This window comes from Onychostruthus taczanowskii, unplaced genomic scaffold, assembly GCF_017590055.1.
Source record: "Onychostruthus taczanowskii isolate IOZ18803 unplaced genomic scaffold, ASM1759005v1 scaffold41, whole genome shotgun sequence".
NCBI classification, from domain to species: domain Eukaryota; kingdom Metazoa; phylum Chordata; class Aves; order Passeriformes; family Passeridae; genus Onychostruthus; species Onychostruthus taczanowskii.
In genome coordinates, this window is record NW_024501571.1 from 3034724 (window position 1) to 3061380 (window position 26657).

General features: G+C 45.2%; 1 protein-coding gene across 3 annotated transcripts in view; it reads right to left on the reverse strand.

The window, feature by feature from the left end:
- Positions 1 to 2196: 2196 nt before the first annotated feature.
- CAMK1D (calcium/calmodulin dependent protein kinase ID) overlaps positions 2197 to 26657 on the reverse strand; it is a 209224-nt gene continuing 184763 nt past the window's right edge. Inside the window, exons 7-11 of one of the 3 annotated variants that reach the window (XM_041413408.1) lie at positions 24613 to 24725; positions 22793 to 22871; positions 13892 to 13979; positions 13239 to 13377; positions 2197 to 6146 (exon numbers count right to left, since the gene is read on the reverse strand). In XM_041413408.1, coding sequence (XP_041269342.1) covers positions 6100 to 6146; positions 13239 to 13377; positions 13892 to 13979; positions 22793 to 22871; positions 24613 to 24725 — 466 coding nt within the window. In that variant the 3' untranslated portion in view covers positions 2197 to 6099. Of the gene's footprint in view, positions 9870 to 13238; positions 13378 to 13891; positions 13980 to 22792; positions 22872 to 24612; positions 24726 to 26657 lie in introns of all 3 variants that reach the window. The other 2 variants (XM_041413409.1, XM_041413407.1) reach the window with 2 other exon arrangements.

Genomic DNA, 26657 nt, shown 5'->3' on the forward strand with positions numbered 1-26657 from the left:
GGCTCAGATGTGCTAGGCAGGGCACACACCCACAGTGATGTAGGTGGATTTTCTCCCTGAGGGATGTCCAGAGCTGGGAGGAAGCATAATATGGTGAGAAGAGCACATCTTTTTATCCCTATGACAGCTTAGATGTCCTGGGATTGCTTTTGGGCAGTGCTGGCCCGTGTTGTCTCCCATGGAAAGCTGCCCAGAGGGATCCTCACAAGGCTAGTATGGTTTTGTGGATTCACAGAGCTGGGAAGGTTTGGCCTGAAGGAGGAGATTCAATGTAGGCATGATCACAGAGGGTAGGACTGTTTACAGTGCACAAGCACTGATTTGAAAGCTCTGTGCAGAATTTATCTTCCTCAGCATCACCTGTTCCTGGACCACAGGGGTCTATGCCTCCTCAGGCTCAAAGCTGTGCACCTACACTTTCTCTGCTTCAACAGGTATCACTCCTTCAAAACTCCTCTTGACTGTGAAAGAAGAGCTGCCACAGACCCCTGGATCCCTGGTTCTGGGAAAGGACAGTTCTGGAGAGCAGGAGTGAGAAATGGTGTTGGTGTAGCACAAAGAAAGGCTGATGTGTGGCAGAGGCCAGGCCTCAGTGCATACCAACACTCTGAAAGCCTTCAAAGGACAGACCCCTTCCCTCCAGTGCAAACATGGCTGTGGATTTTGGCAAGGTTGCAAGCAAAATATTTTCTACAGTTGCCTCTTGGTCTTGTCTCTCTGGCTTCTCTGTATTGATGTTTTATCTCCCTTGTTGCAAACAGCCAAGAATTTGTGGCTGAGCACATAGCAGCGAGGAAAATGTACAAAGATGAAGTGAATATTGACATGACATCATCAGGATGTCATGCATAAGGATTGCAGTGGTCATGGGGTGACCTACCCAGTCTCTCTGGGAGCTTGGAAGAGCCTGGTGGGCTCTGAGTGACCACTGAATCTATGGAGGATCCCATGACTTCAAAACATGAGAAAGTTTTCCTGGCTGAGATTTTAATTCCATGGTGAAATGTGGGATAGACCTTTATCTACTGTAAGTGCCAAATTTGAGCTAAATCCAGCTAACTTACACACAGGTGGGAATGAGGTCCTTAGTGTGAAAGGAATGTCAGAGTTCAGGCTTATGTCACGTGTGAAGACTGCACTTCCCTACAGGATCTGCTGCTCCTCCTGACACTGCAAATCACGTGTTTGTGCCTCAGTGTCACACACCACCTCCAACAAACTTTCAGACAGCATTTTTGTACATGGACGTACTTTTCCAAAGGTGTATCTTGCCATGGATGTGCTTTTCCCAGAGCACAAACTGGAGGTTATCTCACCTGTCCTGGTACAACCCACTATCAAAATAATTCTGAGAACACAGCTGCTCACCACAGCTTTCAAATACTTACCATGTTGGTTCTGGGGGTTGTTCATGTTCAAAATAAAAGCTTTCTAAGTAATTTGCCTTTCTCTTTATATTGCTGTGAGTTGGCCATCATCACTGCTGTTTGTTTCAACTCTGTTACTGAACCAGGTGTCTAAAATTACCTAGCTTTGGCCTCAAGCACAGGCCCACCTCCCTGCTGGGCATGCTGGTTTTGCCACCTATTTTAAGGGGGGAGGAATTCTTGTGTGCCAGTGAGTGAAAACCAGAAGATAAGAAGCAACAGTGGAGAAAAATAGGAGGAAAAAATGAAACGTAAGTCATAACACACTCCAGGAACATCGACTGGAAGAAAATTAAGCCAATGATGGAGCACACTCAACAGTCCTGGTAGAGCACAGCTGACTGCAAAGGCACTCAGAAATTTTCACTGACGACAATCCTGTCTCCTGTGATGATTCCCACCTCAGGGTGTGCAAGTCACCAGGGCCAACTCAAACATGCAGAAGTCTCCAACAAGTATGTCCTTTCCTCAGCCCTACACAGATATTCTCAGTGCCCAGGAGACAGCCACGTCTCCATATGTTGACATTCAACAGCATTTCCATCAACAGCTTTAGGAAAAATCCAAAGGAGAAATCATCCTTTTTATTCATTTCCCAATGGAGTGAACTGGGGAGAAAGAAAATCTTATTATTCTCCTTTGGGACATAAAGGAACATCATTGCATAAAACACAACAGGGCAGTGGAGCAGCCACAGAAATTATTCACTCCCCTTCTTGCATGTGGGTGGAGACTCATGCACTCAAAATCATCAGACTTCACATCAGGCTGTTTTAATTGGATTTATTGGAGGAAAACAATTAGTCATCCCTTTAAATTGTCATTATGATAGAAATCTCGATATGTATACATGATTGTCAAGGCAGAGAACCACTTGCGATGTAGCCCCATTAACAATTTGCAGAACTGCAAACTCATTACGCAGATAAAACTTTTGCAATGCCTTAATACATGCATGGAGTAAATACACATTCTCCCTTCTTTTTGGACATGGATGCTGTTATGAACTTGTTATCAATCACAAGACCTGCAATATTAGGCACACTGACATTCCTTGATTAAGATTAAAGCCTTTGTAGAAAACATGCTTGCATTTTCATTAGAAGTCAACTGAGGGATGTTTTGCAGTTGGGGATATTTGGGGAGTCACTATTCTGGGCAGTCTAGGCTCTTTTTCCCACTGTTTTCTGGCTCAAATAAAATATCTGTCTTTAAAAAAGGCCCAAACTGGCCAAAATATTGTTTCTCAACTAGAGGTCAATGTACACCAGGTCACTGATGTTGTGTTGACCCAAACGTGAGTCGCACCAACTGAGCTGCAACCTTCCACACTCTTCACTTTGGGGTTCATGCTTGGTCTAATGAGACTCAGCATGTGTGATGCCATGCTGGGCTCAGGGGATGCAAGATGAGAGATGGAAAAGCTCAGAGCTGCTCCAAGCAACCCCCTAGGAGCTCCCACCCACCAGGAACCACAGCACACATCCACCTCCTCATGGAGGCTCACACCAGGTGCTGCCTAGGCAATCTGAACTCAGGCTGGTTTACAGCTGTAGCTGATGGTTTGTTGTGCTGCCACACAGTGATTTGGCAATGGCACAGCCCTGGCTGGGCACCAGCCTTGAGAGGGGGCTCAAGACTTCTCAGTGTTTTTGGCCACATGGAGAATAATTTTCAAGGACTGTGCCAGCAGCATGGTGCTTGCTCCCCAGGCCTGCTGCTTGGCATGCCCTTGCCAGGAACACAGAGCAATTCCCAGCCCTTTCCGATGACTCTACTTTGAGTGTGGGGAACTCAAGGATTTTCCACACAGCAGCCACTCAGGAGCTGGGACCAAAACCCTGGTGATGCCCACAAGAGTTTTGGGCTGGAGCAATCCTGTACCCTGCCTTGGAAAGACCAGCACAGATGAAAATGGGTCAATGACTAAGGGAAGGACATGGTTTCCATGTGCCAGAAGGAAAAGTACCACACCAAACTCTTCCATGGATAAACGGTATTACTTGGAGGTTCAGGGATTAAATGGTAGTGTTTAGGTGGTGATACTTTGGAAAGGATGGAATAGTTTAGCTCAGCTCTCTGCCCTATTTTGTGCAGGCAAAGAATCACAGCATCTTGGTCCCCAAAATGCAGTTCATTCTGCAACAGGTGAGAAAGAACTATCGTGTAAGAAGAGAAAAATACTAAGAATGGAGCGAACCAATCTGAATTTTCACTAGGAAAAGCAAACCAAAAGGAAAAAAGGAAAAAAACAAAGAGACACACCAACACGTTTCTTGGCAGCTCTGAGAGTTAGTGACCCAGGGAAGGAATTTTTGATGCAGATCAAATTTGTAAGTGTTGTATTAAAAAATGGATTCTCACCTCCCCAGCTCCCTGCTTCTGCATCTGTGTATGCGACTGCTGCCTAATTTTAAGCTGCTCTGGATGGTGACTCTTCTGTACATGCTGCATAGCACTCAACAGAAAGACAAAATACATTACCAGGCTTTGCAGTATCTTGTTTACAAAACATCAGCTTTTGCATTTACTTAAACTTAACAATGGATTTCGAGTTACAGATACATTGAGTCATTTAAAAGCAATACATGGAAGTAACTCCCTCAGAGAGAAGGTTGGGTTGATGTGGATAAAGAAAAGGCTTGGGAAATACAGAAACAGTGAACAGTTTAATACATGCAGTGCAGTATCATGCATTTATTGGACAGTTGATGCCATCATTAGTTCAGCAGTGTTTTTTCACAATGTTTGCGAGCACACATGCCCTGATTCCACTCTGGAGTATGGAAAAACTCTAAGAGCCATTCAACTGACCTTAGCATTTGTGAAGAGGAGGGGGGAAAAAAAGCTCCCTGGACAGGTAAGTGGCACTATTTGTGGTGGGGAAGGGGGTTTTGAAATCCAGAGTCCAGGCTAAAGAGCCTCTGTCCTCTGCTACAAACACTATTTACACAGCTTTGACCCAACCACACAAAGTCAGACCAAAAAACCTGGACCAACTCTTGATGACCCACCAGAAGGATCTGTGATCCCTGGGGCCACAATGTGCACGTGCACACACAAAAACACACGTGTGTCACAGAGAGCAGAGCACCACACAGGCTGGGAAGGCAGGACCCTGCTGCAAGGATGTGAGGGAAAACAAAAGGGCTTGGGTAAACCTTGCTGCTGGGCATGAAATATGGGATGACTGGCTTACCAGGGGAAACAAGAGTTCATGCAGTGTTTGTGGGCAGGTTGCTGTTCCCTCACTCAGCCATTGCTGACAGTGATTTGCCAACTAATCCTCCACTCTTGGTCTTGATGCTGTTTTCCTTGGACACCATAGTTTCCATGTGTGCTTCTGCTTTTTGCTTGAATGAGTGTTGGAGTTTCTGGAGTAAATAAGCACAATAAGGAAGGCAAAACTTGCTTCCTATTTATAATTTTTGGGATGCATTCACTCCCCAGTTCAGACAGGTAAATATTCATGGCAGCAAGAACAGGAACAATTACATCAAATGAGAACTTCCATATGCAGAATGGAAGCTACTTCTGTAGCTGCTTGGGGCTCAGCCTCGAAACTTATTTTGCCAGCAGATGAATCCCCTGATTCTTTGGAAAGAGCAAAAGCAACAGGCTATAACCTGCATGATCTTGCTGGCAAAGTCAATCTGGTGTTTTTATCTGGTGCTCATTCAGTGCTGCTCAGGGCTGGAGCTGTTATCACAGGAGGAAGTAATAGCACAGGTTTCCCTAGAGCTGATCTTGTTAATGCCAAGTTCACATCAAAGGGCAATATCCTCTCTGCTTGCCAATGGCTGAAAGCTATTTGGCTTTCTCTGGAGGTTTGCTTCCCTAAAAATAGGAAGGGGACAACCTTGGGGCCAGCTGCAACTGCATTTCATGGGCACCCTGGAGGCCCATGTTCTGGTTTGCAGAAGGTTTGGGGAGAAAAGCCTGAGATCAGGAGTTATGCTCACCCTGGGACAGAAAAAAACCTTCGGACAAGACCTGAATTTCATCAGAACCAGGCAGGGACCCAAAATAACTGATAATAAAAAAAAATTCTGACAATAGCCATGGAGGTATGCAGGACACATGCACAGCAGAAACCCCTATTCATTGCCTACAGCAGAACTATATGGAGATGTCTACCAGTGGGATCACACCCCTTTTTGTGGTTTGATTCATGTCAGGAATTAACCAAATATCTTGGTTTTATTTCAGCACCACAACCATAACACACGCACAAGGCATAGGTAAAATCCTACTTTTTCTTTTTTTTTTGTTTTTTTGTTTTTTTGTTTTTTGTACCCACTACTCTAATGGCACCTGTACAACAGAAACCAGGACAGAGGAGACAGCAGCAGCAGCAGAGTGACACAGTCTCAGGAAAGCAACACTGCCAGGTTTTCCCCACACTCCTACTTCCCCACCAGCCGTGTCGCAGGGCCAATATCCATTTTGTGCTGCAGAAGGGGTGATCCAGCAGAGAGTTAGGATGCACTGGGAATGAAGTCACATGCAAAATCATCAGCAGAAGCCCTTGCCACTGCAATACTGACTTTCAGCTCGCAGAGTTCACGGGCAGCCTGTCCTCACAACTTCTTCTGCAGGCTAAGGGGCCAGCTGGAGCTTTTCTGGATTTTTTTGTTTGTTTTGTTTTCCAGCAAGAGCACTGCTGTTGGCATCAGAGATGGCCTCTGTGACTCTGGAGGTAAAAATCAACAATCAAAGCTGCAAGCAAAGAAAAAGAAGGGGAAGGAGCTGAGGAAAACAAGTTACAAAGGAAAAACCCATCGGCACCAGTAAAGCAGAAAAGGGTAACAAACAGAGTCCAGGCTGAAGTCCTCATGCAAGTAGCAAATCACAGATTGTTTAGCAGGACAGTTCATTGGAAAAGAGCCCAGAGTGATTTTTCTACCTAGTCCCTGATGGCAAGGCCAGCTGGGGATTTGTTTTGAAGCTTCTACTGTGGGGCTATTCAGCCTTTCCCCCAAGTCCACATTATTTTCTCTGCCTTTGCAGTGAAAGTGAGTGAGTGGCTGAGCAGAAGTGGGCTGGGGCAGGGGAAGGACATGCAAAAGCCCTGGAGCATCCCTGGTAAGCAAGGCTGGAGTGTTTGCCCTAACAGGCTGTGCTGCCAGGGTGCAAATGTCTCCAGCCCTCCCCCAGAGGTCTGGCCTGGGTGCTGCCAAGTCCCCCCTGTTAACAGATTTACCCAGATGTAAACTGAGAAGTTTTAACCACGTGATGCTTCAGGAGAGATCTCTAAGCATGTGGTGAACCTGGGTCAGGTCTCCAGCTGTGTTTCACTGATACCAAAGAAGAGCTCCCCACCACCAAAACTCTAGCAGAAAGAAACAATTTTGCTCATAAGTGCTTCTGTTCCTTATCTTATGATCCCAGCAGTTGATAGCAAGCCAAAGAGAATGATGATAATTACACAACCAAGGCAGAATATTACTTGCAGAAACAAAACCAAATCACACAAATTCCAACAGTGGAAGGAAAGAATACCCCTTCCAAGAAAAAAAAACTCAGAAAGCACCCAGCAAGGAGGAGCAGCCAGTGCATGGGAACCCCCCATGTTCAGGACAGCATTTCTACCTTTGCTCCTGTCACTGCTCTTTGTTTTGGAGATGGAAATCCATTTGCTTTTCTTTTCTCTGCAGGATTCACTTGGATGCTGTATTTTGATCAGTGGCCACAGCAACTGCTGAGGTCAAGTTCAAACCAGACCTCAGGTTTCAGAAGAGGAGGCGCAGAGGGAACATTGGAGCCCAAACCTTTAAAACTGCTCTACAGAGACAAAACAGCTCCCTCACTAAATCCTGCTTTTGGTTGCACATGTGTAAATGTGGGGAACTCCACTGATGCCAAACTGGGAGACTGTCTATTTACAACCTGCAACTGAAGCAGAACAGGGCCAGCCATGCTTATGAAATCATGGGAGTTCAAAATACCCTGAATTTCTTGGGGTTGGAGTCTCTCAAAACTAAAACTTTCTTACTCAAGCTGGTAAAATAAAGTGGCCTTAGACTGAGTTTAAATTGTGTTCTACTTGTGTTTTCATGCTTTTGCAGCAAAACACAAAGAGCTCAGATGTAAATGCTAATAATAAATAATAATAAAAAGTGTGTGGTGCCAATGGCCAGTGTATGGGGCAGAAGTGTGACTTGCAGCAAGAAGATCCCCTGACCTTCAGTCTGCCCAAATCTTGGTCAGAAGTCTTCACTGTGGAAATTATATGGAGTTTTGCTATGAGCCCCCAACAGTTCAGTATCTGCTATCTTTCCTAAAACAAGAAATTGAAGTTGCAGCCTTTCCTGTGTGAGCACCCATGCCAGCTGCAGCATGGTGGGATCCTCAGGGTGCACCCGGGGCTCACTCAGGTGTGCCACTGCCCTGTGGAAACAGGGAGCAACTTACCACAGAGGAAACTAGAGAAACTTGGTGCAACAGCTCCAGGTGCCACCAAAGGAGTGGCTACTTCAAAGAGTCAGTGCTCACTGCCACCTATTTTCCAGCATTTCTTTTTCCCCAAGGCTTTTTTTAGTATAATGGATGAAATCCCAGCTCTGCCTTGTAAAGCCAACCAACCAAAGCTGGAGCAGGATGTAGAAGTCTCAATGAAAAATACCTATCTTATGGCTTTTACCCACACAAGCACTATTGCCTGACACATTCAGCTCTGTCTGTGACTGGTTTTCAAAATTTCTTGTGCAGGATAGGTGAGGCAAGCGTGGCAACAAAGCACGCTGCAGGGAACTGTGCCTCTGACAGGGATGGACCTGTCTGGGATGTGAGGGGCTCAGAGTGCCCAGTGAAGGGCATCTGTCTCTGCCACCTGCCTCCCCTCTCACCTCCTCAAAGCAAAATCAGATGGGAATTTCATTGAGGCAACCTGGAGGGAGCCCTTTAGCAAACTGGGCAAATTTGCTCCCCTCTCTGTTTCAAGCTGCTTTAACGCACAGCAGCACAGCAGTTGTGGAGGCTGCTCCTGAAAGATGCACCAGCACAAGACCCTGGGAAGTGCATGCATTCAGTAATTAAAAAATGGGTAAATTTGGCTTGCTTTGGTGTATGAACTTCTGGGGAGGAGGGAGAGCCAGTGCCACCACTGCTGCCAGCTGTGCCTGTGCCTTTCAGCGAGGTCCTGCTTTCCCAGCTCAGCACTCCTTGTCAACCCTCAGCCTGATCCTGATGGAACTACACTACACCAGATCCTGCCTTTTGCACCCAAGACCCTGCCAGTGCTTTACAGAGGGCTTCAAGCACCCCCCCTCTCCTCTCCCCACTTTTGGCTACTCTGGGAGGTGCTAAGCATCAGCAGTGCCAGGCAAAGCCCCAAGGAGCTGTGGGTGCTGGGAATCTCTCTCATGAAGCCCTTGGGCTGGATGTACCCCATGCACACTGTGGGGAGGATGGTGAATTTAATGTCTTGCTTGAGGGCAGCACAGCAAATCAGTGGCAAAGGATGATGATTCCCACCCCTGTATCTTCCTTTTTTTCCCCCTCTGTTCACAACACACAGAGACTGGAAGGAGATGGGGGCTGCAGGATGAGACTGTCCTGTCATTTCCCTTGCACAGCTCTGGCCAGCTCCTGCCTGACTCCGTGTACCTGCCTCTCCTCTGATCCCCAGCACGACAGGAATGAGGCCAAGGATGAGCTGACTCCCAGCTGGTGGCAATTTAATTCTCCCCATGGATTTCAAGAAGGAGGATGGGGGGAAAACAGCAGTTTCTTAATCTGAGCAGTAACAGCTCTGCTAAAGCCAGACAGACTTGCAGTCCTATTTGAGGAGCAAGAAATGGCATGCCATTGAAATCCTCCCATGTTGCAAAGTTAATGCCAATTCCTACCTACAGAAATAGCCTATCCCCCAGCAAACTGGAAGAGGGACATTACTTGAAGTAATTTTTAAAAGAAAAAAATATGCTCAGGAAAGTATTTCTATTTAAATAATCCAGTTGAGATGTTTGTAGTTAATGGAAAAAAAATACAACATATACTGTTACCTACACTGAGAAAAGAGTAAATCACTGGGGGAAAGAATGAGTGTTCATTAGTTAGAACATTGCTAGACTCACATACATATATATATTCATATATATATATAGATAGATATATATATATGTATATATATGTACAGCACCAGAGACTGTTAGATTCCGTTCCTCCTGGAGTCATTGCAGTTTGTGATAAATGAAACATTTCAGAATTGCAGTATAAAATATGGCCATAAAAAAATCTTCTTTCTTCTAGTCCTTGGCCGGGCAGGGCGGGAGGGCGCCGCGCCCCGAGCCACCCGCCCGCTGCTGGCGCCCGGCGCTCACTTGCTCCCTGTGTGCACTGTGGTCACTGTGGTGGCTCTGGGTCTCCGGTCCCCTCCTACCGCAGAAACGCCTGAAGAAGCAGATGAAACAAAACTACAGAGAGTGGATGGAGACATACCTAAAAGGAAAGCCAGAAAGACAGTTAGAAATGTTTTTTTTTTTTTTTTTTTTTTTTTTTTTGGAGGCGGGAACTTGGGCGAAGCTGAGTTTGTTTTGTAGCGCGCTGCGGAGCGGAGAGGATTGCAGCTGGAGAAGGGGGTGCTGCTCTTCCTGCAGTGGGTGGCTTGGCTGGGTACCTCCACAGGGCATCTTCTGCCCGTGGTCATTCACCTGCTGCCACCAGCAGCAGTGCACACACATCTCACAGGGACTCAAGGCCCAGTTTTGGTATAGGTTCAGCCACACCGATGTCACAGTTCCAGGGCTGAAGACAAAGAGTTGTGGGGTTCAAAAATCCCTCCAGCACTGTACTTGCTGAGAATAATTTCCTCTTGGGCATGTTAAAGATGATTAAAGATCTCACCATGGCCATCTAGCTAAACAAAGAGAGCTGTGCACCTGGGCTAAGCACAGTTCTCTGGGAAGAAGCTGATAAAGAAGTACCGTGGGTCAAATTCATTGCTGAGTTCCAGTAAATCTAGAGGGAATGCGAATTTGTGTGACTTGGACATTACTCTAGTGACAGCTCACATTGCTCCAGGCTTTGCTGGGATGTCTCCAGGATTTCCAGCTGAGACGTAGGTTGATGTGAGTTTGAGTATCTCTTGAGTACCAGGATTCTGGTGCAACAAAAGCTGTTAGGTGGGGACCTGGCATGGTCACCTTGCTCTGATAAGATGCAGGCTCAGAGTGATTAGAAATGCAGTTCATTTTTCCAGACTGGTGAATAAAGGATGGATGAAGCCTACATTAATATATTCTCAGACTGAAGTTTGACATGGCCTTTTGACTCTTCAGGATCTTTTTGATACTTGTTGGGACTTTTAACTACTTTTCCATGCTTCAAGGAGGCATTTCAATCTCAAGGATGACTATGCTGTACCTATACTTGGCCACATTCCATTTCCCACTGACATTTGACAACTTGGCATCACACTGCAATTTATCTAGTACATTAAAAATACAGAGCTCTAGGACCTATAAATAATCTAGGCAGTCCAATCATGACTAAATTGAATAAACCAGCCATGGACTGAAAATCAGGCCAATACACTCGAGAAATCCTGACTGATTCCCTTAGGGATCCCTTCCTGTTTCCTGAGAGGTAGCATAATCCAGCCTAATGCCTGATCTCTGCTCTGCCCTACTACAGAGGTTTTGGATGCAGCCTGACATAATCTACTGTCAGGCAAAGGCTTAATTGTCTTCAGTGATGTGAAATTGCTGCATTTGAAACTATTTGGAGAGTTCAAAAATTGTCTATTAATAGCATCAGGCAGCATTCTAATGTGTAATGGTGGCACAGCTGGATCATGTAATTTGCTACATGGGATCTTTCTCATTCAAGGAGTCTGTACCCAGAGAAAACTGCTGAGAAATAAAGAGGTAGAAGAGACACCTCAGAGATTTCCTTTTTCCTATCAGGAGGTACTGGGTGGAATGTATTTGATATGTCAGATACCTCTTAACTCCTTGTATTTGCTGCTGGCTCTCCTCATTAGTTCTCTGGGGCTCCAGCATCTCCTAACTCTTTAAATTGTTTTTTTTTTTGAAGAAGAAGAAAAGCTCCTCTGCATTGTCTGCCAACCTGGACTTAACCTGGGATGCTTGGGAATCTTCCAGTATCTTTCTGCCTTGTATTTCTGGCATGTAAAAACTCATCCTATCTTTACACATCTGGTTTAATCCTTCATGTCCTGGTTGGCTTCACCACTGCAAAATATGGTTGGATTCTGCACAGGGTTCTGTAGTCATTAAACAGATTTCTTTCTCTTCCCACCCTTCCTGTTAACACATGTTTTAACTCTTTTCAGACTACTGATTGCCATTAATTAACACCATTTGAGATTAATCAAATGGATGGATGGAGATAAATCACTCACCAGTTTAACTGCATTAATCACCCAGCAGTTTAGCAGCAAAGCTGCTAAAGCTGCTCTAGACCTGACTGGGGTCCAGCCTTGCCATACTGCAGCAGGAACCAAAACCAAGTGATGTTTTTCCCACACAGGGGGTTTTCTACATTGCTGCATGGCCAGTGCATGGTTGGAAGTGTTTTGAGGATGGTCAGCATCACTCCTTTGCAGGTGCCAGGCATGTGCCAGGAGCACAGTGATGTTTTTCTGGCAGCAGCTGTAGGATTTGGCGCTGGGCATCACAAACTGGACACTGGGTATGAATCCCCACAGGCCCAGTATCCAGAGGGAAGGGGCTCTCCCCTGGCTCAGCCACAGCACAGACTGCAAAAATATCTCACAGAGTACCCAGAAGGCAGAACCCCCCTCAGCTGGGGGGAAACTGCACCCATGGGAGCAAGAGGAAACAGCTTCCACACAGAGCCACCAGGACTGTGGCTGGTGGAATGTCCTCATCAAGGAGCAGGGGATGGCAAGCAGGGGTGGCAGAAGCAGAGAGCAGCATTATCCAAAATCCATCCTGAGCAAGAGGTGCTTTCAGCTCCAGGATAGTGCAAGGTACAGGCAAAGCATTCCTTTTTAGTGTTGTACTTTAAAATAACCCCTCCAACTGTAAAGTCCACATCCCTCATTTCATGATGTAAAGTATCTACAGATGGACAGGAGAGCAAAAAATAAATGCTCAGAAGCCAGAGAACAAACAGGCTTCATGGCAAAGGTTACATTTCTGTCTTCCAAATAATCCCTTTGCTGCCATGTCCCCTTCCCTGGCATTCAGAAAAAATATATATCCCAAACATCTGAGTCCAGTGGGCAGCCTGCAAATATCAATTACAGCACGAAATAAACACGGCAGAGGGCCAAGTCCCACAGTGGTGCACAGAGTCTGAATCCTGCTCAGACAAATGAACCTCTTCATGCAGGAGCTTAACTTGGCCTAGGAAGAGAGAAGCTGGGTCTGACTGGCAGGATCAGTCTTCTCCACGGAAATGGAAAGTAAGGCAATTTTTAGAGAAAAATGCCCTATCATAATACTGTAAACTCAAACATAAACAGTTTGAATAAACTTCTTCAAATTTCAACCAAACACAAAACTTTGTTGCTGTGGGGGTTCTGGGTCTCTTTCCCAAGCAAAAGCCCTTTTTCTCCACAAGAAACCGTGATTTTTCTCTCAAAAATCACCAAGTTGAAACCTCTTTTTTTTTTTCTTTTTTTTTTTTTTTTTAGTGCGTAGACTTTTCCAATTGCAACACAATTTTTCTGGCCAGCCAAAAATGACGGCCCGTTTCAAATCCTCATTTGGACCTCCTGCTTGCGCAAAGCCAAACCTACGGGCAGCGAGGACTGCAGCCTGGGGGGAAAACGGGGATCCTGTGGATTTGCTCGGCTTTCCCGGGCTGTTGGCTACTCACAATCTTTCCGCGTGGCCGTGTCGGGGAGCGGCGTGGCGAGGCTGAGGGTGCTGGACACGCTGGCGCTGGCGCTGTCCAGGCTGCTGCCAAGGTGTAGCCGCCGCATGTGCCGCACCACTGCCGTGGCATTGAATGCTTGCTGCAGAGAAACGGCAAGAAGGAAACGGGGAATTAAAAAAAAAAAATTGGAGGCAGAAGGGGTTACTTGTGCTCCTCTGCTGGCTGCTCAGAGTGGGGAATAAGCCTGGTATCTTTCAATTTTTTTCCTGAATTTTAAACTAGAAAGGGCATAATCAAACCTTTGCTGTCCTAGTGCTCAGCTGGGATGCAGCAGCCTACAAGAAAGTCATGTTTGACAAACCCATCCCTGCCCCAACACACATTTCTTCATGTCCCTGCGTGGTGCTGACCCCACTCCACCAAAAACCACAGGTGATTTAGCTATGAGCAGCCCTGGCCCCATTTCTCACACTCTTTACATTTGGTACTTGGCAAACACCATCCTGCATAAGAAGCCCTGCAGGGTCATGTGTCCTAAGCCTGGACCAACAATTTTGACCACAGTTTTGAGCCACAAAAGCACTACCCTACCACAGGGGTGGCTGTACGGCAGAGCTGTGAGTCAGTGTCACCCCTCAGGACAGGTCACTTACTCTCCATTTGCTTTTTGCAAAGTTCTTCCTGATCTGAGCGCTGACCGACTCGTGGATGTTTTTGTTGAGTGCTGTATCTCCAGCGATCCTGAAATGGACAGAGCAGGCACACTTTAAGAGATCTTTTCCTCCCCTTGAATACTCTTACTTTTTCCCCACATCTGCTCCCAGGTGTGACTGCACCTGCAGTGACAATGATTTCATTGCCAGATGGGCTCAAACTTCCCACGGCTGTCTCTGCTGGCAGCTGTGGTGGAAAATCTGGGGCAGTAAAAGCCACTGTAGATAAGGTTTGTAGGTCTGGCAGCTACAAAGAGGTATGGGCTGATTTTGGTGCATGGCTGCTTTCTATCGCCATTACAGCTCCAGATGAAAACATTCTACCTTTTTTTTTTCTTTTACATCCAAAGATTTAACATCAACAGCCTGAGACTACTTTTAGCCTCAGCTATGCAGAAACTTCCAGAGCCACTCCAACCTGTCTGATTTCTGTTTGCACTGGAGATTTTCCTGCCCCCCTGCAACGTACATAGTCATTCATCATGATTAATGTAGATTTACAGCAAAGCAGAGACATGGACACTCATTGAAGCAGCACAGGCTGCACAAAGAGCTTAAGCTGAGCAACACTTAACCTAAAATAATTGATTGGTCTTGCATAGTTTCTTTAACAGATTAAGATATATTCAAATCTTCACTAAACTCTGTTATTTCAAGGGGATTTTATTGATTCATTTAACTCCTCAAGGCATGAGATCTGTTGGAAGAGCAGGCACTGCAGTGAACTGATGTTGGGCCATGTGCTGGGGTAATTAGAGCTATCTAATGTAGGTGATGCAAGGAGGCAAAGATTGCCTTGTATGTTGTACGTGATACTTTCAGAAATAAATATTTTTAGCCACAGTGTAGAAAAACAATGTGCATTAGCAATAAAAAATTTTAAGAAATATAATAATCCACCAGAACCAGAGTCTCCCAGTCTGAGGAGCTCCAACAGGTTAATTAGAAGGTCTGGGGGACTCAGCAGTCATCTAGTCCTTCTGCCCACCCCAGCTCTGTCAAAATAATTTTGATAAATATTTGACAAACCAGTCCCTAAAGATCTCTGAAAGATGGAGACTCCTCAGGCAATCTATTCCACTGCCTCACTATCTCCTAGAAGACATGGAAAATAGTTTATTCCCTTTGTCTTTGAAGCATCCTTTCACATTTTTGAAGCCTGTTATCATGACTTCTCTCAATCTTCTCTTCTCTAGACTAAACAAACTGATTCTTTCACTGTTTCTTCATAACTCATGTTTTCTAATCCTCTGATCTAGTGAGCTCCTCTGAACTTTCTCCAACTAGTCCACATCTTCCTTCGAGGGCGGCACCCAAACTTGCTCTGTTTTCCAACTAAGGCAGCAGAATGGCAGCATTGCTTTGTGTTTTTAAAAGAAAAAAACCTCTGCTTACATACCCCAGCCTGCTGCTTCCATTTATGTGTCCCGTGCGTTGGAGACACCCCTTTCACTTTGCCCAGATCATTCCAAACTGCTCTTCTAAGGACATGTTGCTTTTTCTGCCTTCATGTCCTTGGCACATCTAAGGAGTGCTGAGACCAGCCTTCTCCAAATTGCTGCCCACCTTCCAGCTGACTGCAACCTCCCAGGATCTTCATCAGGGAGAGGAGAGGAATGACTTACCCTTGGCAGGAAAGACTAAACCCTCATGCCCCAGGAGTGGAGACACACCAATCCCAGCCTTTTGCAACTGAGCTTATCTCTGTTGGGTTATCCAAGAGTGCTGGAGCCAGCAAGATTGTGGGCAGGAAGGAGCAGGGCTCACCCACATGGGGAGGGCTCTGTCTCACTGCCATGGAGCCTCTGCCTCGAGCAGACAGAAGAGCTGGGCAAAGCACAGCTCCCAAATGGCACCTGACTTCCTCTCTTGGGTGCCTGTGCTGTGGATAAAGGGAGGTGTTTGGCTGAAAACTGGATGATCTTCAGATCTTTCTTTGAAGATGATGCCTTCTGATCACCTTTCCCACTGACAGCAAGGCAAGTTGGATTTCCTGGATTTCCCACTGGGGCCAAAGGACCAAAATCTTTGTGAGGCACTAATTGGTTCATCATATTCACTGTTCCATCCTCTGCCCTGCACAGTGAATATTGCCAGGCTCAGCACAGATGCTGATGGATCCCAAGCAGTCCACACTCCCAGACAGGCCCTAGCAGAGTTTCCTGGTGGGAATTCAAAGTGCAAGCTTTGTCAGAGTCACCCCAAAATTTCATGAGCACTCAGCTCTGTCCAAGAACAGCTCCTTGGTGAAGGCAGGTGCCCTCAACACACACCAGCTGGGAGCATTGGCTGTCACACTACAGATCTCAGAAGAAACCACAAGCCAAAGCATCCCTTCAGGAACTGATCAAAGAGACCAAGACAGAAAATTCACTTACACTTGCAAGGGACATTTTCCCACCAAAGCTAATGATGCATTTTGCTTTACAAACAAGTTGTTTAACAAACTCTGTAAGAACAGGTCCTATTGCCCACCTGTCAAATCATATTTTGGAAACATAGATAGAACAAGTTCTTGTGGCATGATGCTCTTGCAAGCTCTTCCAGAAGATTTTTCTTGCCAGTTTCCACAAGGATTTGAAAATATGTTTTTGTAATATGAAGCTTTTGATTGGGCGTGTAGCTCCAATAGAGGTTATTATTATTATTATTATTATTATTATTATTATTATTATTATTACTTTTAGTTTAGGGATAATTTTCTGCAGTGCTGGTGGTTTCAATAAGAAACTTCTGGTTCCAATAGCTCACAAACTGACTTCTACCACCCCTAACTCTATGTTCACTGTGCAATTCTTGTGATTCCAGGAAAAAAAGTCTTGGTATTTGGTTTTTTTTCCAGATAGGCAGAAGAATATTTGTTTACTTCACAAGGGGATGGAGAGACATCCTGTGAAGCCCTCAGATGCTACAGCACTGCAACCATCTTACACCTTCGCTCTCTTCAGCAACATTAGCACCTTGCAGATGATAGTTTCTAATCAGAGCAAAATAACAGCACTGCTGGGGCTAATTTAGTGCAGCAGGAGCTGTTCAAACACGTGCTGGTATGCTGAGTGGTGTGGCTCAGAATGCAGCCTCAGCTGCCAAAGCTGGGAGTGGGATTGTTCTCCAGGGCGCCTTTGAAGAGCTACCCTGTTAATCCTGAGATGCTGTAACATGAGCACTGTGCTTTCAGACTTTATTTTGCACTTGGAGGGGTTTGTAACTTTTATGAAATACTCGTGGTATTATAGTGTTTATAGTATAATTTTACTTCTAGGAAAACAAGAGCAATGCTATCATCCCTTCCCTGTTGGTGCTTTGCTGGAGATGTGGGGGTTGCAGGACAGGGAGAGGTGGAGGTGAGCAGGGAGAAGTCACATATTTTGTACTCTCAGCTGGCAGACATGAAAAATGAGGTATGTTTGGGCACAGAGATCTACTCTGTGGTGGCTATCATGAGCATCCTCACATCTGTACCAAGTGTATTTAATAACGAACTTTAGTTCCCTTGCTGAGAAGAAAAAGAATGAAATGAATAGATACTGGTTTTAGTGCATTTATAATTTCCCTTCCACATTTCCCTAGCTCTCCAAGTCCGCAGGCTATAAACTATTTCCTTTTTCCTTTTAGGACAAAAATACCTTAGTATATTTTATTTCTTTCTCTTTCTTTCTTTCTTTCTCTCTCTCTCTCCCTCCCTCCTTCTCTAGTACAACATATATTTTGCCTCTAGAAATCAGCTCCATTTTCACTGAGAAACTGCAATCAACTTCAGCTAATCAGACTGATGCTTATCTAGTCCTGAACAATAGTTTCTGGCTTTGCAGTTAACTTTGAAGTTAACTATGTCACCTCTGAAGGTTTTTTTTTACCAACTCTCTACTTGGCCTAGTAAAAGACATTGCTTCTACCTACCACATACATAGACAAGAATAAAATTAAACAAATCAGAATAGTGCATCATCTGTTATCCTGCTGAGCATCACCCAGAACCAAGCAAGGACTGATTAGTCTAAGTGAAGCCTGGATTTTCTCTTTGGATTCCCATTCTTGCAGCACCTGAGAGCCGCTGCACCTAACAATCCTTTGGGGAACTTCGTGTTGAAGCTGGTTTTACATCCAGTTGTAAACATCTGTCTCAATGCACAGAAATGGACACCAAGAGACCAAGAATGATGGCTCCCCATCCCAAACACCTCCACTGAAGCTAAGAGGGGTATTTCTCATTAATAACTATAACAGATCTAATCCTGCACATGAGAGGAATCTAATCTAATGATCAAATATTATTTCATAGTATCTAATTAATTTTAGCTCTCTAGCTGACTTCAAACTTATCACACCAATTTATCTGGCCATACCACTTCTAAGCTTTGAGAGGAACCTCCAACACAGAGAAAACCAGCAAATTTCCTTTTGGACAGTTCATTAGCATGCTGCAAGCAAATGTCTCTCTCATCCTCCCTGCCCACAATGGCAGGCAGAGCCTTTCATCTACCATTATTTTCTGAACCTTCCTTCTGAAGGCAGCCAAATCAAATGCTGTGCTGGCCAAAAAGTGCTTGGAAATACTCCTGAGTATGATGACAGGAAACATGGAGTTAGCTGTAATGGATAATGCTGAGGGATCATAACTCTTCTGTAAGCACACACACACACATCCATGCATGTATATAAATACACACACACACTGTATCAGTGATGTTCCAAAATAAATAGAGTGCGGGGATGAACTCGATAAGAGTTTGATTTAATGTTGTAAACATCAGCAATTCCCTTCAGAAAGGCCTTTTCACACTTCAAACAATATTGTCTGAGAACTGAGCTCTTTGTAAACCATGTCCTTTCCCTGGGTGGAAATGATTATCTGGCTTGTGCTCTCTGGCACACAGTAAACACTCGGAGTCATGGTCACAATTTGCAGAGGCTCATTCCTTGCCAGAGCTTTGTGATTCCTCAGTGTAGGCGTGGCTGGATGTTGGCACATCCCAAGGATCCTCTCTCCCTTTGCACAAGCAGAGGGGAAAGGCCAGGACCACACTCCTGCCTGCAGACACTGGGGTCTAACTGGTGCCACAAGCTCCTTCTCCCTTCTACAGTCTATGTATTTGCAATCTCTATATGGAGGCAATCAATCCATCATCCTTTAATTTGGATGCCCCAAATTGCCTTTGATGCTGTAAGTGCCTTCAGCACACAGCTTTAAATCCCATTTAAGTTCACTTGGTTAATGCAGGATGGAGTAAATAAATTCATGGCAGCCCTTATAACTTCTGTATTGGCTTTCTAACTGCTGGACTTTGTCCTCACCCTCTGACCACTGTTTTCCTTCCCTCTGATCCAAGCCTGGAGGCTGAATTTGGCTCTGCAGGACCTAGTTTGACCTGATGGGGAGCACATTTTGATAATCCTTGAGGGTCCCTTCCACCCCAGGAAATTCTATGTTTCTATGAGTCTATAGCTGGAAAAAACAGGTCCTCAGGTTTCTGCTGCTCCCCACTAATCACTGCAGACTGAGCCACTGCCCTAAACAGGATGTGGGCTGTGACATGGCAATATATTTAATAAACTTAATTGCTGTCTTTAATATGAGCCAGGGAAACATTAAAATGTATCAAGCTGCAGCAAAATCACCCCATTCTTTTGTTACCTTCATTTTCCATGTCCTTTTTGAAAAGTCACAGTGGGAAAAGCTAAGCAGAACATTGGACCTTTACAACACCCCATAAACAGCGCAAACCTCACTGAAAGATACATTATAAAATAAATAACTTTTCCAGTGGAAAGCATAAGTCACCTGTATATTAAACTGGAGAAATCTGAATAAATGGACACGGAGGGGTGGACTCATTACACCAACAAGTCTCACATATTGTATTGTTTCTGCTGTCATACTTCACTGCAATTATTAGCCTCCTTTTCTGCCAGCTCTGAGTTTACCACACCATCCCCCTACCAAGGCCATTTCATTATAAATAGCAAGACATCACGTAAATGCAGGCATGTGGCGAGCAGATACACTGCAGAAAAGTGGGCCATTGGGAAGAATATTGACTTTTTTTTAGGGTCTGATCCTGTGCAAACATTTAGTCATGCAAATAGCTGTGTGTTCTGGAGCAGTTTCCCAAAATTCAAAGATATTATTAACCTTAAAGGTACAAAAGTATTATCTTGCAAGATCCAGTTCCTACAAGCTCTGTTTGGAAGGTTTTAATGGCAACACAGTGATTAAAATAAAAGGTGTGTTTTAGAATCAGTTTATTTTTCACAAATACTGCATATTGAAACAACAAAATCTCATGGCCAGGTAGCCATGTCATGCACAGTTAACTACTTTTAGCACAATCAGATTATAAAGTATGTGTTAATTACTCATTATTTGATAGATTTCTTCCTAATTTGTGAAGATGTCAATGATCTGATACTGCATAGGAGGCAGAAAAAGGGAAAGCTGGAAAATGTTACTACATGGAGCCACCTCACCATACATATATTAATTATCTGCCATTTGCACAGCAACCCAGGGAGGTCTCTGTTCTGCTGGTGAAACAAGGAGAAAAACCCCAGCTCTCACTGAAGTCTGGCAAAACTCCCATTAGCCTCAGTGGAATCAGGATTTTGCTTCATGAGAACTCTAGGGTACAGTTAACGTTGCTTGTGCAGACAAGAAAAAATACCTTTTATGAGATGCCATCAAGGGCTGCTTGCAGTGCAGGCACTCTGCAAAAGCATGCAATTTATGAGACCACTTCAGCCTGCCCTGAAGGCTCTTCCCACTAAGCCAACAGCTTTAGGTACCTCTGTCCTGTGATCACACAAAGAGAAGATGCTCTCTTGGCACCATGGAAGGTGATGTAGCCAGGGGGATGTGAAATCCATGCTCATCTGAAAAGGGGGTGTGGGGTGATACAAAAGCTGTGGTAGCCTGTCTCTGCTGGCTGCACATGTGCACCCCTGTCTGCAGCTGCTGCAACACTGAATGCAACCAGGAGAGAGAGAGGAACTCGGGCCTGGAGCTGCTGGAAACTTAAATACACCCAGGCTGAGAGAAGGGCACAGCTGACCACTGAGACAAAGCACAGAACTCTCTTCCTGCTCCACTGAAAAAGCCTTCCCTCCCTCCAGGAGAAGGAAAGGATGTCACTGCCACAGATGTAATGGCTAGAATGAGAAAAGAATCAGTGAAACCCTCTCTGTTTCCTGACATAAGGAATCTGTGTGGAAAATGCTCCTTGAGCAATGCTTTGGCAAAAGGACATCCTACCACTACCTCCAAAATAACATCTGGGTGAGCAGCCATGATTATCCAAAAAGGCATTTATCCCTACAGGATCCAAACCCTCCAAAAACATCACTGCACAGCTGTGCAGAGAGGTCCATAACTGCAGTGTCCATGTTACAGGAAGCTTTTCAGAGCAAGGGGAATGAGGCATGGAATGTTGCTCATGAGCAGGCTGGGGAGGACAGAAGCAGGTCTGAAGCCATAGTTTTGGAAACTTCCATGCCTTTCCTTTTTGTCCTGTAATCCCCTGGCACATGTTGTCTCTGTCAAAGGGAGGTGGATTCAGGGTGTGGAGTGCCAACATGGTGAATATTTTCAGCTTCCCTTCTGCAGTGCCATCTGCACCTCTGACATTTCAAAGGCTGACCCTCAGCTGTGCTGTGTCAGAACGTGAAGTCTTGAAAATGAACCACTGGATGGCAAAGTCAGCCTGGCAGAAGAAGACCCCCTGCCACAGAAATGGGGAAAAACCTTTTTTTGGGGGGGTTGTTTTTAAATGGAAGATGGGATTCTGTGGAAAATAGTACGAATTATGTAGCAGTCTGTGAGTTTCCATTGGCCATTGGCCATGACACGCAAAAGAAAAAAAAACAAAACCACACAAAAAAGGAATGAAAACACTTTTTATCATTTTGTTCCTTTCAGAGGGCCCAGAAGCTTTGTGTCTTACAAGTGCCACGTTTCTTTGTTGCACTCCAGCCACCAACACAGATGTAGCAGGGCCAGAAGCTGGATGCTTACATTTTGTGTATCTTGGATGTAAGGCTTTGGAAAATCTGTCTCTGAGTTCTACAAATGGTCACCTCACTCCCTGCTGGGAGTTGCATTCTCATTGTTTATTCTGTATTCCTAATACTGACTTGTTTAATTTCCTGAGGCTCAGGTCAGTATCATTTAGAACCAGTTTGGGATTTTTTTTTCATCTCACAAAAGTGGGATTTCATGTCTCAAATTTCCTTTTTGTTGCACAGACAGTGCAAAAGGAAGTGGCATTTGGGGCAATTGTGATGGTATAAAACCAGAGTGTAATGCCCACCTGGGGTGAAAATGTCATGCCATTAATTCTTTTCTGCTGCAGCTATTATAACAACAAAAATAATACCTCACCTTGCTTATATAATGTCCCCTACCCTAAAAGAGTTAGATCCAGAGCCCATGTTGGGTGCAGCTGGTAGTGTGGGATGATGCTCTCAGTCACTCAGGGCTGGTCAAAAGCACATGAGTCACCCTTGTTCCAGCTACACAAACCCTGGGTAATGTTGATGAAGTCACTCATATGCAAAGGCATCATTTAACTTTAAGCACTTTAATCATTTTGGCATATCCCACTGCTGCACTACAGTAAACACACATAATTCAGCATTTTACTAATCCTTACACAGGTTAATGCATGAGATTAAAGTCCATTACAGTTTTCCAGGAAAATCTGGGGGACAAAGGCAGGGGCTGTAAGAATAAAAGCACAGAGTTATGTAGTAGAGGTCAGTACAATGTGTGACAGAAAAACCACTTCCAGGAGTGTAAAAAGGTGCTCTGTGTCCTGAGGGTTTCTCAGAGCACTGAGTGCTGCTTACCAAGGGTGCCGTGCTGCTTGCTCACAGGTGTATCTTTTGTTAGGGTCCTTCTCCATCAAATTCCGAATGAAGTCTTTAGCTGCAAAAAAAAAAAAAAAAAAGACAAAATGATTGAAAGCAATAGAGTTGATGCCCAGTTCTGCTGCCACATTCAACAGCACTGATCAGGCTACCAAGTGCCGTGTGGCCACAGCACAAGAAAACAGCCCTGGATCATTTGTCATTTATTAGTATAGATAGGATCAAAGTGACTTAGGACCAAATCTAAGCTATTTAGTGTACCAGACAAAAGCTGAAGGCATCTACTCCTGCAGGTATATTTAGGAGTGGGATGGGTAATTCAGAGGCAGCAGTGTACAGCTCTGGGTCCCTGCTGCATCATCTCAGTGGTCTGCATGTGGCCACGTGCACTGGCCGTGCTGGCCAGCTGAGGAGAGAGGGAGGAGGGCAGATGCCACAGTAAGAGCAGCTCCACATTGCTCATTCCAAGCAGCCAAACACATGGACGGCTGGGAGGACATGCTGCCTATTTAAGAGGAATTCAGCAAGGCAAATGGAGTCCCTGGAGCAGGAGGCAGTGTGTTTTTAATCGACACCATAATGGAAGGAAGAGAGATTGCAGCGTGGCGTGCGCCCAGCAGCTTCAGGACAGTGTAGCTGAAGGAGCCACAGCAAAGCCAAATATGGCAGGAAAATCTTTGTGCTGATTTAGGTGATGGACTTTCCCCCATGAGACAGAAGGGTCTGCCAGCAGACCTTCATATTTTCTCTGAAAATCCTTATTAGTTTAAAAAACCTTCTCATCACATATATTTTTGAGCAATCCATCATAATGATATCTGGACTGCAGATGTAAGCAGCATAAAATCTTGCTCTCTGTGTAGATAAGAGAATATATAATCATCTTTATAATAAAAACACTCAATTTTTATCTCCCCTGCCTCAATCAGTAGCACTAATAAATCAGAAAATGTATTTATAGGGATATTTTTACATGATGGAATATTCTTAGAATTCATTCCTTTTTCTGCATGAAGTAGCACGTGTTTCCCTGGGCTGGACAGAGCAAGGACACTGAGCTTGGGTGACCTCCTGGAGACTAAACAGTGTGTCAGGGACACGTGCAGGTGCAAGGCTGAATGCCCCCCCAGACACAGACCCACGCTGGAGCCAGAAGCCCTTGGAACATCTGCCTGTAACACATTTGGGGTGTCTGCCCCTCTGCCAGGCTGACTGGAGCAGGGGCAGGTGGGTACTATGGGTTAAATGTGTCCTGCACTGGATGGGGAACATCCACCCACATGGCTTTCAAATGAGGCAGGTGAAAGTCATGTAGGTGGATGTTCCCCACCAGTCCTTCCAGTTTCTGGATCTGCTCACGTGCCTCATTTGAAAGCCATTAGTTTCTTGGTTTTTTGCTGCACAGACTGAAGACTTGCTTTGGAGCTGCAGTGAAGTGTCAGCAACAGAGCCAAACTCGTTTGCCACCTTATTATTAATGACTTTAACAATCTGCTTTTCATTAGGACACAATGGAGAAATTAAGCTGCTTTTTCTTCTTGGGACAGTCTTCTGCCATCTTTATCTGCTGTTTGAGCTATGTTTTTGTGCTTTTTGTGTGACTGACAGACCTAATTTGTCTGCTGCAGAAACAAACTCCCATGACTATTTGAGCCAAAAGAAATGCACCTTCCCACTGGTGTTCAGTCAAAAGGATTCTGCACATCATGGAGGGTGCATTTTCATGCCCAGGGGGGATGCAGGCAATAGGCACAGGTGCATGCATGGCTGTTGCAATTTAAAGAGCAGCAGCTACTTACCAGACTCGGAGATGTCATCCCAGTATGGAGAGTCAAACTCATACTCTGCCTTAAGGATCTGCTCAAAGAGCTTGGAGTCGTTCTCATCATAGAAAGGAGGATATCCACAGAGCCTGATGGAGAGCAAGAAAAGAGAGGTGACCACTGGACCCATCTCTGTCCAGAAGGTGAGAAGGAGGGAGGGAGAAGAAGGAGAAACTCTCAGTTAAAGCTTGCCCCAGTAAGTTTTCAAGCAAGCAAGTGCTGCCATGAGAGAAGTTTCTTCAGGGACATGTAATCCCACTTCTGGAGACTGGCACTGCCCTGGACAAAGCGGAATTCTGCCTGGAAACCTGGTGCTGTTGACCCCATGCTGCCTCATGCAGATATCCTGGCCTCTCTCTGCATGTTTTGAGTGTTTAACCAGAGGAACAGTTTTATTACACAGACATGACCCCATCATCCTCTCCTGTGCAAGTGCTAAGAGGAGATTTCACGAGCTAAACCCTACATCCACAAAGCATCAGTCCCTCTAATCCCTGAGCACATCCAGAAGACCTGGTGCAGAGCAGGACAAGGAGCCCTGCAGAGCTTTCAGGCAGAGGGCATAAAGCATCTGCAGGATGTGCTGTGCTCTGAGTCCCCAGGCACAGTGAGGAGGATGCCCAGGAGCCCATCCACCCCTGCAGCAGAGCTTGCAAGGGCTGCCCGTGAACCTGCTGCTGCTGCAGGCACAGGGAGAGCCTCTCACTTTCTCACTCCTGAAAGTGATTTTGCTGACCACATCCAATTGCCTGCCTTGCCTGAGGCTGACAACAGTCCTGTCCTGGTTCTCAGTGTTTATAATCAGACTTCTCAGAAAACCTAGCTCAAAAAAAACCAAGACAAAAAAAAAAAAAAAAAAAAAAAAAAAAAAAAAAAAAAACCAAAAAAAAAAAAAAAAAAAAAAAAAAAAAGAAAACCAAGAAAACCAAGCAGGACACTGAACATTATTTGCCTAGTCTGAGCTAATACATTCAGGGTGCACCCTCCCAGTGCTGCAGAACAGGACAGCCATGATGCTGAGGCAGGGCTGGGTGTGGGAAATGAACTGCACTAAGCAAGTGCAGTGATAAAAATCATGTGTCAGAGATCCCTCACACCCAGCTGATGCTGCAGGCACTACTCTGCCCCACTTTGCACACACATGCCAGCAGAGACAGCCCTTCTTCAAGTTTTAACACCAGTGTTGCAAAGTGCCAGATTTACCTCTGAGGCTGGCCCAAGGTTTTAGCAAACCCATCCTGCTCACAGTTGAAGAGCCCTTCCTGCCTCTCTGTAGAGATGACACATTTTTTCCACTTGTTGCTGGTCCATGGTCTAAATCATTCTTCCACACACTTAGCTGGTATTGAAATGATGTTTTTCCTACAGTTTTTAAACTCTGAGTCAATCAACCTCAATAAAGCATTTAATTGGAGAGAGCCAGCCATTACAAACAGACTTTAGATCTAGCTCAGAAACAGCAGCAGAGCAAGGGGGGGGGGGAAACGGCAAGAAATGAAATACTTGAGTTATTTATAACCCAAAGCCAGCCGGCTGCCCTGGAGGTTATTTGAACCAACTCAACACTTGAGGGTGAAAGGAGCAATGTTTTGTTACCTCTGAAGAGCCAGCGTGCTCGATAAATAATTTAAATACTGAGATGTTGATCTGCGTCACAGCCACACTGACCCGGGAGAACTCCACTGAAATTTGCAGCACGATGATGAACCCACTGTGGCTCAGCTGAACCAGAAATCTCTTTTATCTCAGAGAGCGGATGAGCCAGTCCTCATTTGTGTCCCATTGGATGACTGCCATTATCAAACCAGTTAGATAAACTCATGCCACACAAGCGTGTATGTCCAGAGCAGGGCTGCACCTACTTAATGGGCACGTGCTGGTGCCTGGGGCTGGGTGCTCCTGTTGGAAATCCCATGGTGCAGGTGGTGTAAGAGAAGGGTCCTTAAAAAAGCTGAATTTAGCAAATGCCAAAAAGCCACTATGTACACAGACAACAGAGGAAAAACATCTGGTGGCTTAAT